General features: G+C 43.0%; 2 protein-coding genes across 3 annotated transcripts in view; one reads left to right on the top strand and one right to left on the bottom strand.

Annotated features, from left to right (window-relative positions):
• Nucleotides 1-321: 321 nt before the first annotated feature.
• Nucleotides 322-10,893, bottom strand: kctd7 (potassium channel tetramerization domain containing 7; the record flags this gene model as incomplete). 2 transcript variants are annotated; one of them, XM_080482732.1, is made up of 7 exons in its annotated part: nucleotides 322-883; nucleotides 1,363-1,416; nucleotides 3,046-3,104; nucleotides 3,255-3,627; nucleotides 3,697-3,875; nucleotides 8,550-8,719; nucleotides 10,298-10,893. In XM_080482732.1, the coding sequence occupies 5 exons, from the start codon at nucleotides 10,607-10,609 to the stop codon at nucleotides 3,053-3,055; spliced, it is 1,086 nt and encodes a 361-aa protein (XP_080338858.1). The 2 variants fall into 2 exon arrangements, with proteins under 2 accessions (XP_080338858.1, XP_080338859.1); XM_080482733.1 differs by lacking the exons at nucleotides 322-883; nucleotides 1,363-1,416; nucleotides 3,046-3,104 and having other exon boundaries at nucleotides 3,251-3,627; nucleotides 10,298-10,609.
• The window catches only part of LOC308121483 (uncharacterized protein), a 9,578-nt gene continuing 6,431 nt past the window's right edge, over nucleotides 10,171-13,317 (top strand). The window contains exon 1 of the mRNA XM_080482735.1: nucleotides 10,171-11,618. The gene's annotated coding sequence lies outside the window, so the exon portion shown is untranslated. The remainder of the gene's footprint in view (nucleotides 11,619-13,317) is intronic.

The following is a 13,317-nucleotide window of genomic DNA, read 5'->3' as shown; positions in this document are numbered from 1 at the left end:
TAAGGGGTTAATAAAAAATACAATTTAAATGCTAAACCCCTCTAAAATAGCTGTGTAGATATCTTGCATATATTAGCGGAGGGGGAAATGAAAGATGCCGGCGGGCGAGCTGATATTTCTACACACAGGATGTGAGCCTCGGCGCTCTCCGTGGTGCTGAACCTGGACGAGCTCGCAGCACAGCGGGAAGGAATTACCCACAATGCAACTTAACCCCCAGATACATCTGAACTTTAGACGACCGGCACGGAATCCCTCGGGTTTCACAGCAGAGTTTACATTTATAGATCTGTGCGTGAATAAAAGAGGAAACTGCTGATTGCAATTACCAACTTTAATTTACCATAATCAATAAAAATGACACTTTGCGTTTTCACTACAAAGAAACAAAGGACGACTTCAGATCCGGAGCTTCCCAGAAGCCAACAGAAACAGATAAATAACCATATAAAAACATTAGAAACGTTGCAAACGGAACATTGGGAATATTTACGCTAAGTAGTGCTCCAGAGGATGGCTCCTGCATGTGACAGGAAAAACCCCCATAATAAACAACATAGATAAAATTAAACATGTCGGCTTTCTTAGTGAAGATAAATCAACAAATGTTTCCCTCAACAGTCGGAGGCGCTCGTCGGATAAGTTCACACGAGGAACGAATACAATAAAATATCTCTGTTACAATCACAAGGTGCTCACACTTTATCAAGTACAGCAGGAGACGTGGAAAAACAACAACTGACGCTGTTGAGCATTAAGATTCCCTCTGACAGACTCGACCGGCATCAGGAACTGCAAATATTTGTTAGTGTGCAACAAATCCAGGCAGGGATGCACAATACTGCGAGTGGCGGAGGCTCCGTGTGGACTTATTCGCTTCCACCTGGTGGAAAAGTTAAATGGAGTGGAATTAAAGCATCTGTCACATCTGATCGCAGGTCGCTCCAGTCAGGCTGCAGAACATGCAAACTCCACACAGAACTGTGCAGCAAACCAGCGCCTTTAACATACAAACATCATTTTACCGCAATTTGTTTGTGACGCTAAACTCATTCAAGCATAAATAAGACTTTTGTTTAATCCATCAAACACAAACATTCCCATTTCATCCTGAGCGGATCGGTAAAATACAGTCTAAATAAACATTCAAGTTAAAGTTTTTCTTTGTTGTGGCGCAGAGTAAACATGGTGAAAACGTTTATATTTATGTAAAAAAATAAATAAATAATAATATTATTACTGAAAATGACCACAATCTCACTGTAAACCTATTTTAACGAAACTTTCTGCTGCAAAATACAGTAAAATGTCACAAATAAATGTGCTTAATCTGCTGCATTCTGCGTGTTTTTACAAACTCACCCTGACAGCCCGGCTTTGAGGCTAATGCTCGTTTCATCGCTTTCATGCAGATATCTAAAAAGAAATAAAACCATGTATAATCTGGAAGTATTTAGATTTGTAGACTTACATATCTTAAGATGTAATCTGACCGTTTAATTGAATTATATTCCAACTCTTTTTATCAGAATTTTGAAAACCAGTATAAAGAAAACACATTATACACAATTTATGTCTTATAAAATCAGCTGTAAATGTACCTAAAGTCCCAAATCTTACACAATGCATGTATATTTTGCCGAATGAGATAAACTTCTCATTACAGTTTTTTTCTTCTTCATGTTTTCTTTGAATTTTTTGCTATTTTCTTGGTGGCTTGGCCGGATTGGAGCTTGTTGCGGGCCGGTTTTGGCCCGGCGGGCCTCATGTTGGACACCCCTGCTTTAATCGACCATCTGTATTGTGCATCCCTGAATCCAGCTCCTCCCGGTCGGATCAATAACCTCAATTTTGTAAAAGCACGCTCCTCAGGAGGCTGCGTAAAGAAAATATACTCTCTCACAGGTAGTGGAATAAAACCAAGCCCTAAAATATACAGCTTACTTACAATATAATATTCAGTATTTACTACAAGGTTCTCTTGTGGAAGAGTGAAATATAAACAATAAGTATTAAAGAAGAAAATGTATAGAACATAACAGACACACAAAGGAAGGATTTGGCTTTTTGAATTTGAGATGAGGTCTTTGTCGCCCACTTCAATGTGAAACGTTGCGCTTTTGACAAATATTTTGAATTAAAATCGGCTACAAGCCTCGGCTACACGGCGATAAACTTCATGTCGAGACTAAGTGATTTGTGAACCAGCAGCTTCAGTCTGATCTGACTCGACTGACTCATGTTTGTGGCGGCTGGAGATAAGTTTTGCTTTAAGCTGCCCACGCAGACGACTGAGTGGATTCAAAGTGACGTCCGCCTGCTGATGGTTTAATGTGCGCCACCGCAGACGCAGGTCAGATTGAATCAGCCCGGCTACAGAAGCTGCCTTCAACTTGTCCTGCAGGTGTGTCGCCGCGACCTGAGGCAGACTCCTGCAAACGCTGCAATAAGCAGGGCCGCGGCGAACGCAGTCAGACTGAAAACTACAGCTGGAATCCTCCCTGCTCACGCTCCCGCCTCCCCTCGCCCTCATCTAAAGGTCGACGGGCGGCTGCATTGATTAAAAGTGAAACGAATCTGTCAATCAGACGCACTGCAGACCGTCTTCAGTCATATTCTTAAACGTGCGTCTGACAGACGAGATAGGCTCCAGCTACAGGAGCAGCCCGTCACTCATCCTCAATGTGCATAGCTGTGACTTGAAGCATAGTTTTCTGCAATTTGCTCGTCTTTTGTGCATAATTACGTGTAGCGGGCTCCGAGGGCTGCAATAAGCTTGAATGCATACGGGTTTGAAACTGCAAGCTACAGCTGAAATGTCTCCGGGTCGTCACTGAAAAGGTAAACAGACCTGCAGTCAAGCAAAGGCTAGAGAGGAGAGTTAAACTGAGCTCTTGGACCAAAACGTTTCGTGAACAAAGGGGTGTGTCTGCACCTGTACGTACACCCTGACATGACGAGGTACTGAGGCACACCTGTATAACTGCATTGAGGTGAGAGGTCGAAGCTCAGAGGTTTCTGGAGCTCGGGTGAGTTTTTAGTTACCTGGATTTCACCGGAAAGTGTGGCTGATTTCTTTCCTTAGGAGCCTTCCACATAAACACCTATTTTGGGAGAAACGATACTCGGAACATGACTTAAAGGGTCACATTGAAGATGTCAGCACAAAATATTGGCAACGTCAATACAAAAACCAATATCGGCTGAGTAAAAGAGGAGCCGTCGTTATTTTCGCGTCTTGGTCCGAGTCTCACCACCACGTGATCTTGAACTCGTAGATGGGCCTCTTGCAGTAGTAATGGTTGATGAGGTGCTTGTCGCAGACGCCGATGCACTGCTGCTCCGCCGTGATGCCGCGCTCCGCCAGGTCGCTGACGATGCAGTGCAGCAGGTCGTAGACGTCGGCCACCGCCTCCCACGGCCCGAAGGAGACGTCCACCTCGCAGTGGTGCTCAAACAGTTTGGCCTCGCTGTCCGAGCGCTCGAAGCGCAGAGAGTTAAAGAGGGGACGCTCGTACGGCGTGATGGGCATCTCTTCCTTGTACACGCAGATCTTCAGCTTGGCGAAGCGCGCTTTTTTCTGCATGGCCCTCAGTTTGGCGATCTCCATGATACGCTCCAGATTGTCTGCAAGGGAAACGGTTACTGTGCAACTTGACGGTGGAGGTGGAGGTGGAGGTGGAGGTGGACAGTTACCTCGGTAGTAGGGCAGCAGGTCGAGGAACGCTTGGCGGACCTTCTCCCCCGTCAGCGGCTGGATGTCCTCCAGACTGTCCAGCAGGGGGCCGAGGGCGTAGTACTGAGCCTCCCTGTGCACCGCTCGCACTCGGTCCCGGTGAGGAAGCTCGCCTTCCCGGAGGAAGTTCAGGATGTCCCTGTGGACAACATGACAGCAACAGATTCAGCCTTCAGTCACCATGTCTGTACGCGATCCTCCAGCTGACTGAACTCCTTTCAGTGGCGTCGCTGCGTTCGATACGCCGCAGCTCAGAAACACAGTAGGACAACAGCTCAGAAGTTGAAATTTCTCTGGAGGCCTTTAAATGAGAAGACAGATTTATACATTGCTCATTCTTCATAATTCAGTCCCTCAGTTTTTTCTTCCAGCTGTACTTCTTGGAGTCTGAGAATGTGTGTTAGCTGTTCCATTCAGAAGATTTCTTCTCCCACCATTTGTTGTTGCTTCTTCACCACCATTTTGTCCCCATTGCATTTCTTGCTCACAACAAACAATATTGTTAACAGATATTTGTCATTCTGTGGGACGACTTGAAAGAAATAAGATCAAACAGCTCCTGGGCAGTTCATGTCCAAACTATGTGTCTTAATTCTTCACTTACAGTTTCCCAAAATAACTGTTGACATTTCTCAAAGAAAAACATAAGATTTGCATCAAAATGTCCACAGTTTGTCCAGCAGACCTGTTTGTATATTAACCTGCTAGCTTTTATTTTTATTTTTGCACGACAAAGAAACAAACTGCTTTTCCGGTAGAATCCGTCCAGATTGGTGAGTTGGTGGTCGAGTGGTGTTTATTGGACCGATCGTCATCTGAAATTCTCACATGAAGCTCGTCTGATATATTTAGTTTTGTCTGTCAGATGAATTCAGGTTATTTTATTTTTTCCTTTATAAAGCCTCCATCTTTAGCTCAGTTTGAAAAAGTCACATTGCTTTCATTGAGGTGTTTGTTTATGACATCAACTAAAAGAAAAACATGTTATTGTAAACAGTTAAAAGAAAAATCCATAAACTGTTGTTTTGATATCTTTTTCCCATTAATATATATTTCTATTCCACTTGTTTGCCGTTGATCACACATAATAAAATCTGCTATTCTGAGCTAAAATCATTCATCAGACGAAGGTGTTTTCTTGGAGGGTCACTATTAAACTACCTTGCTGATATAATGTCGCTGTGCTGGATGAATCACTGACGGCTGCGCTCAGAGCGTGACGCACTTTCACGGCCAAACTAAGAAAGAGAAAATGTGGCACCTTTTTCTCGGGGGGACTGACGAGCCCCCGACTCCCCCACCACAGAAGAATCATTATACCTGTGGTTACATAATCACGCTCACTGCTGCGCCACATCACAACATAAACACGGTCGTGCGCTAAAGTTTTAGGCAGGTGTGATGTGGTGCTGATCCGTCGGGTGATGCCAGCGGGAAGGTGTCTGATTGGATCTGAATTCACTCTGCTGGAGGGGAACAACCGCCAACATATGAACAGTCTGTTTAGAACTGCCTTCAGTGTAAAGAAGAACAAGGGGTCCAGGAAATGGTGCAATGTAAGAAATATCTGACCTCCAAAGAAATGTGTTGTTTTTTTTTTTTTTTTTAATCTACCTTTACTTGATGTGTCTGTTTTTCCACTTATTTATGTCCAAAGCAACAAATTTCTTTAGCGGTAAAACGTTACATGCATCTCCATCACTGCAATGTAAAAAAATAAAAATAAAAATCTATGTTACTTTTCTCTTTTCTGCTGCAGAACCTGAAAGGTTCTTTAGCATCGGAGGACGTTCGGAGGACTCCTGGAGGAAAAGCTGCTGCTGCAGTCATCATCAACTCGGAGGAGGATTTATTTTTCTGGAGAGACAATCGGCCCTGAAACGCCCGGCTGAGCTCCTGCAGCGAGGCGTTTTCCTTATTTTATCATTTTTTTATGCGGCTACATATGTCCCATCTCTCATCCTGCCAGCTCCTTGTTTTTAAATCATTAATTGCAGACGCACACTTCAGAAGTGACCCCGACTCAACCCACTTCTTACATAAGTCGTAATACACAGGCTCTGCTTGTCGCCACATTCATATTTAAAGCAATATGCTTCTCCCTCTGAGGCGTGCTGGCGGCGTGGCTCCGGGGATGCTCATGCTGGGCCACTTCGGTCCAGCCTCTATGTCTTGTCGTACAGCCATTCAGCCTGTCGACTTTCATCATTTCTCCATTCTTAATCCAGCACCACCAAGAGGTGGATAGTTTGTACAGCTCGTTGTAATTTATGGATCCCTCAGCAGGTCCTTTTAGTGTGTCTGATGGTTTAAAAAGCCGTGAAGCTTAAAACATCCCGATAAGCTGTACACAGCTGTAGTTTGTCTTTGGACTCGACTGTAGGCAAACACAATAATCCGACCTGTCAGGCAACGCAGAGTAAACAGTGACGGGTTCAAACTCTTGTTTGTTTAAAGAGAACACCTTGAGGTGCCTTCAGGAGACTCACTCCTCTGTGTTCACTCTTGGTGTCAGTTGATGCTCCCATACAACAAAACTACTAACGATAAGAAACTATTAAATGAAAATGTGTTAAATGTTAGCAGTGTGTTTATGTAGCTCATAACACATGACCATATTCTTTCCACTTATGACATCATAAACAACATGTGTGGCCTTTTTCCCTTTTCCCCCAGTTAGTTCACCTGATACATTTACCAAAAACATATAAAGAAAATGTAGATGCAAATTGTACAAGTAACTACTGCAAGTGGCAGTTTCTATTTTTGAATATACGCCCAGTAAATGTGGTAAGGCACAACACAATGTGTGCAGCACTTTATAATGTACAGGCAATCTTTAAGTGGGGCTCAAGCCTATTTAACGACTTTTTTAATGGAAATAGTGAAATTGATGTGATTTTGGTTGTTTTACGAAAGACTGCAAGAGATTTGAGAGAATTATATTAACATGTAATCGTCCATCTTTATGAATTTAAAGGCTTCAGTGTGTAAATATCCACATTGAAGTTACATTTTTTTAATTTAAACTCGTTACTTTCAGCCATGTTGTTTTGGACGACTGCACCGATTAAGACGTTATGTCTGCCTCTGTTCTGTTCTCAAAGTGGGATCCTGTGCCTGTTACAGTGAAGAGGAGGAGACTCGTACCGCTGGGTTTTGGTCTCTCAGAAATAATCCTTAAGATGTGCCGTCAGACCGCGACATCAAAAGTGTTTATAGTCGTTCCACGCAGCCTCAGTGCAGACGGGGGCGAGGGAGAAATCCAGCCGTCATAAAGACAGCGGAGACATGCTATCCTAAAACGGTGCTTATTTTGTCGACAGTTTCTCCACGGAGACACGGAAAGCGCCCCAGCGGGTTGAACGCACAAAAAGTGACAAATCGCTGAGCAATAAATAAATGACAGCACCAGAAAGAAAGGGAAGATAGATCCTCACAGCTGGCTGATCACAACCTGATTACAGCTCACAGGATACCTGCAATCCAGCTTTCTGGTCCCGTCACACACTCTTTACACTCGACACTTCATCCAGACCAGAGGTCTGCAACTGGTCAATATCTAACACAGTTTCAGCATCATGACTTGCTTTTTTAGATATTTGACTGTAATTTCACCAGGAAGCAAATAGCCTAATTTTAACATAATGATTGTTTTTTATTCTGTTTAAATCCAGGCTGTTTTAAAAACATAATATATGAAGTTTAGATGTTTTCATTTGCATTATTTTTTAATGACGCAGCTGCACTCCTTTGCGCAAAAGGCTGATGAATGTGTGATTTTGGTCGCCACTGATGAATAATGGCGAGATGAATAATCTTGAGAATATCCTTGATTGTGGATTAAAGTCTGCAGCCTTCGGTTGCAAAGTGAGACAGTAATCTCAGGACAGCTACCATCCAAAACTCTGTCTAACGCAGGCAGATATTTCTTGACCACTGCCTCACAGTGTGACTGCAGCTACAAACAACCGAGAGAAAAGTAGAAGAAAACGACACGAAGATAAAAATGAACTATAGTTTGCAGATTTCCGTGGAGGTGAAATGTTGGAGGATCATCGGTCTGTTCATACGTAAAGCACTTTTGCCCTCACAAAGTTGTTTGCTACTAGAACAGCAGCTCCATAGAGGATGGTATTGTTCATCCTGGGGTGACATTGTGCAGTAAAACTGATAAAAGTTCATAAAACCCACATGGGAACAGTGTAGCAGGTTATAACGTTGCTAAAAAAAAACACCTTAATATCAAAAGAAGTTTCACAGTTTTTAAAAGTTAACATTTTCCTTGTCTGTCCCACTTGTTTTTAAAATGAACTACATGTTGCAGTATGTTGTATAGAGGAGAATTTAAATCCTGAGTAGCTTGTTTCTGCTGGTTGTTTACAACTTTTCCCTCCTCTGTCCACCTGAGTGGCGGCTGTGGAGTGACAGGCCACTCAGACTCAACCCATTACATATCAGCACAGACGAGTGAAAACATAAGCAACAAAGGAGTTAAAAAGCAACGCAGAAATAGAAATGCAAATGAGCCGAGAGTGTGAGCAGAAGAGACCAATTTACTTCTCAGAGTACCTGATTCACCAACGTCTGTCAGAATATAATGAGCTGCCTTCAGCGGCCTGGAAACGTCTTTCAGAACGCAGAGCGTGAAGCTACCTGGGAACTAAAAGTTTGCCCTCCATTACAATGACATTTACAAACTTCCCACAGAATAACTGTCGTCGAACAAGGGTTTCTGTCGCGTGAGAAGATTTAACAAACAAGATAAGAACGCGGCCGGTTAGGTTTTACTCCACAGGGAACAGCTGCTCACCCAAAATACGCTCCGTCCCGATCGATGAAGTAACGCCCCTCAGCGTCGCGCGGGATGTAGTGACGTCCGCTGAACATGGCGGCCAGCATGGTGTCCTCGTACCGCCGCAGAGTGGACAGGCGCGTGGTGAAGTACGTGCCTCCAACGTTCAGAGAAATAACTTCGGGGAACTGAGGGGGAAAAAAAACAACAACATATAAAAGAAGTGTCCGTGTGAGAGTGTAACGCTCATTTATGGATATTTGATCAAAACACACGTTGGCGCTATATTGTGTCACAACTACGTTGTGTATGCAGATATGTCATGTTCTCAGATCTCAGTGTAAATTATACATCTTGAGTCGAATCATCCTGTACCACCACCATAATGCACCTCCACACACACTTTACAGGTCAGCGGGATTCTTTTTTCAAGCTCCCAAAAACTGTTTTGCCTTCCTTCATGTATTCACTGGCATCCAGTGTAAATTACGTTTATGGGTGAACGATTACTTTAATTTGCTGTGTTGAAAGTTTAGAATTTTAATCACCACCGCCATAAAAGGAAATTGCACTAACTTGCAACAGTAACTTATGAAAATATGCTATAATTAACATAAAGCAGAAATGAGGAGAAGTGACTCGTCCGTCCTCCTCAGTAATCCTTTTAATCAGCCATCAAAAGGCTCGTAAACTCAGAAGTGAACCAAGTATTTTTTTGTTGTCAGGCAAGAGTGTGAAACACAAATGACAAGATTATTGCATCTCTTTTAAAATCATACAATTTTGACTCCCTCTTCACATGTCAAAATGCTTTCTTAAAGGGCTGAAAAACTGACCGTCTCTATACATCAATGTACTTTGTTGTTTTTTTTCACAATTTATACATAGTGAAATGTCAACTATGAAGGGATTTGTGGGAAACAGCTGTACATTTCTCCTTTACAGAACAAGAAGACCTCATCCAACATATTTTGTGAGTCAATCACCTCATAAAAATATCGTGAAACTAGTTTATATGCGATGAATCACTTTTCTTCTGAGCTGAATTCACTTTAGACCAGGGGCGGCAAACACAAGATACTCCAATCCAGTCAAACCACCAAACAAATGGTAAAAATTCCAAAGAAGCTGTACTTAAATGTGTTTGACACCCCCAGCTGTAGGTGTCCCTCCTGCACAAGCAACTGGTACACAGCTGAGCAAACTTTTAATCTAAGTTTTGATTTATGTAATGACACTGAGATGAATATGGAGTGGCTTTTAAGACCAGCCCCTGGTGGTCTTCAGCCCTCTGCTCAGTTTAAAGGCCCAGAAATGACAAGTTAACGCCTACTCGGTGTGTGTGTGTGTGTGTGTGTGTGTGTGTGTGTGTGTGTGTGTGTGTGTGTGTGTGTGTGTCGGAGGAGGTTTTTTTTTTTTCCCAATCTGGAGAAGTAAGTATCGTAAGAGGATCAAGCAGCTGTGGCCATGTTTAGAAGATAATCACGTGGCATCTCATTAAGAAAAGTCACGTGGCAGAGCTGCCAGCCAATCAGGAACTTGCCCTCTGCATAAATAACTGTACATTTACATTAGTCATATTATTTAATTGAACTTTGGCCAAGTTGCTCCTGGTCGCATGCTTTGCACTTTTTTCAATGAGTGCGTTGGGTTAAGAGGAATACATGTGTATATTTGTGCGTGTGCACTCTGTGAGGCTCGTTGTGGGTTTCCCTGTTACCTGCCGGTGTTTTAACGGGTTTTATTCGGTGTTGAACACGGCCTACCTCCTGCTCCGCGGCGCTCAGCGTAGAGCGGAGAGGCTTGCTCAGAGCGAGGCTCGGCGTCGGGGAGGCCGGCTTCCGGAACTCGTCCTCCGCAGGGTCCGAGCTGGACATGGCATCGCCCGGTTTGTCGGTGTCCCCCGCGGCCGAGAACACCACCATCACTCTGGGCAGCGGCAGCGACCGTCGCTCCTGAATGAACCGCCTCACCCGCGTAGTCGCGGCGGCGGACAGCGGGCTGAAGGACGGGGAGGACTGCCGCTCCCTGCCGCAGGCGTCCGAGCCGCCGGAGCCGCTCGAGCCATTCTGCTGCATGCGCGCGGGGCAGGAGGCGTTTAGCACGAGCCGCGCCGCGCGACTGTCTGTTCGAGCAGTGAACAACAACAAACAACAGAAAGGATGAGGAGGAGACGGGAGCGGAGGGTGTGGCCCGGCCAGCTTCTGGAGTGCGGCCCGCCTCTCACGGGAACCAGGGTGGCAGCGGGAGGAGCGGGAGTCCGCCTCCAGCGATGAAAAACTACCAAAAGTTTAAGAAAAGATTAATATTTACATCCGACGTTAGCACAGCGCGCCGGGCCCGTGCTGTACGTGTGTCACGTGCGTGCTCTTACGTTGCGAAATTATGGTGTCGTCATCACGCAAAGTGCGTTAAATACGTTAAATAAACGGAGCTCCCCTTTTTCTATCAGAGCAATGAGGCGCCAGACGTTCAGCTATGTACATCCAGGGAGGCGAATTAAACATGAGCGTAATCCACCCTCCAGAAACCTATCAGTGGTTCTTGATCCTTTTTAAGTCAAATGTCCGATACCCACTTTAACTGAGTTTCCGTAGTGTAGTGGTTATCACGTTCGCCTCACACGCGAAAGGTCCCCGGTTCGAAACCGGGCGGAAACATGATTTTTTTTTTTTACCCACCAAATGTACATAAAATAGACTTTGTTGTTGATACATAATCCATGAAAACCTGGACATACATTTTTTCAATGGCGCAATCAGATTGCTCGATTGAAATAGAACTTAAAACAAAAAAAAAAACACATGAAAAAATACTCAGTAGTTCAAACCTAAAAGAGACAAATCAGGGCAAATCATAACCAGAAATACTTGGTTAATCCCTGGGGAGCATTCTTGAAAAGTAACTTGCTTCAAGAACCATCTGTCTGTGTGTGTGTGTGTGTGTGTGTCCATGGCAGACCACGCAGAGGTTACAGATGTGTGTTGGACCGATGTGTGGAGGTGTTGAAAGAGGAAGCAGGTTGAGTGTTGAGCTGCTGCAGTTTTCAGAAATTTCATAAGAATGAGGGCAGCTGGACCCCTGAAGGTAAGACACACATACACACACATCGGAACTCACCCTATTCTGTTTATCACTTTGGTTTGTTTTAGGCTAATCAATATTATCTTAAATATGAATGCTTAAGTTGGACATGACCACATCTATGACTAGAATCTGCTTCGAAACTATGAGTTTCTGAAGACATTTCATGTGTTTTTCACAGCTGACAGACAAAAAAACACAGACAAATATTATTCTAGTCAAATTAAGCTCATGGAAAACTGATTAGATGGAGCTGTCTTAGTTGCAAAAACTTTATTTTTGCATTATTTTAAAAGGAAATGGCTCCGAGCTACAGTTCTGAGACAGATCAGTACAAATGATAAACTGTAATTCAGTACAAACTAATATAGTATTGAATTATTATCATTTCAGCCAATGAAAACTGAAGTCAATGTATATGTAGAGAGTTGGTGAATGTATTTGGGAATTTGTCAGTTTGTTCTGTTTCTGTTTTGAGTTTTACCTCAGCGTGTTGAATTTGAGGAAACCCTGAATATCAAATACATCAAACAAAGTTTTTCTTCATTTAATGCCTGAATTATTTAATTTTGAACACCTAATTATTCGTATTCATGGATGTTTTTATGGTTACACACTGGCTAAATTGATAAGTTCCCATTAATTGATTGGTGAGCCTTTATTTGTCCACGATGGGGACATTTTCGTGGTTGCAGCAGTAAGTGGACAGTATGAAAAAAGAATAGGAACAATTATAATCAGTGTTCAAATTTTTTTTTTAAATAACTGTAACAATAATGTACAAGCAAGATAACAGCGACCGTATTTCATGATAATGTCGGTAGTGACTGGATTGTGTACTAGCGATGGTTATTATTGCACCGAATAAACAAACAAACAAATAAATAAATAAATGAATAAATGAATAAATGAATGAATGAATGAATGAATGAATGAATGAATGAATGAATAAAAAATAAAAAAAAATACCTAAATAAATAAATACATAAATAAATACATAAATATTGCATAGACAACAGTATTAGAAATTAAAAGGTGCAGTCTAAAATTCAATTCAACTGATTTAATATAATGTGCTTTACGTGGATATAAAACTAATGCGGTGTCGTAACAGACCTGGAGAATTACATTTTTCTTCTTCTTCTTTGCTTTTTTTTAAGATGACTTTATTTGTTTGTGCATGTTGGGATCTCCTGCCCACAAATTGAAGTGACCTGGAGTTCAACAACAGTCAGCAGCATTTCTCCAGACATGAACACACACGGTTGTTGCCAAACTTTAAAAACATTGCCAAATCAGTAAAGACCGGCTGCTGGGGAAGCTCTGATCTCATCGCTGTCGACAGCGTGAAACCCCCAGCTTCATCCAGACGCTGTGCCGTTCCCCCACCAGCAGCAATAAAGTGCAGGCTGACCGTGATGGGAAAAGTCCCACCTCCTGGAAACTGTCACAATGACACCACAACGCGAGACATATCAAACCAAAGCTTACAGCTTCCCAGAAGAGAAGCAACTGTATATGATGAAGGCTGCACGTTTACCAAAAAATCAAGCTGCCCTATGCTGCAGAGTCAGCGTTCAGTGTGGAGAGTAGTTAGTCATCGGTTTAGTGATTTAACAAAATAATACACAGTATTTGAACAGTGTATTTGTGGGTAGAATGGAGAAGTTAATGAAAATAGACTCACCAATGTAACAAAGCC

This window comes from Lipophrys pholis (genome assembly GCF_963383615.2).
Source record: "Lipophrys pholis genome assembly, chromosome: 16".
Classification (NCBI taxonomy): Eukaryota; Metazoa; Chordata; class Actinopteri; order Blenniiformes; family Blenniidae; genus Lipophrys; species Lipophrys pholis.
The sequence above is the reverse complement of the archived record's forward strand: the minus strand, read 5'-3'. Positions and strand labels throughout refer to the sequence as shown.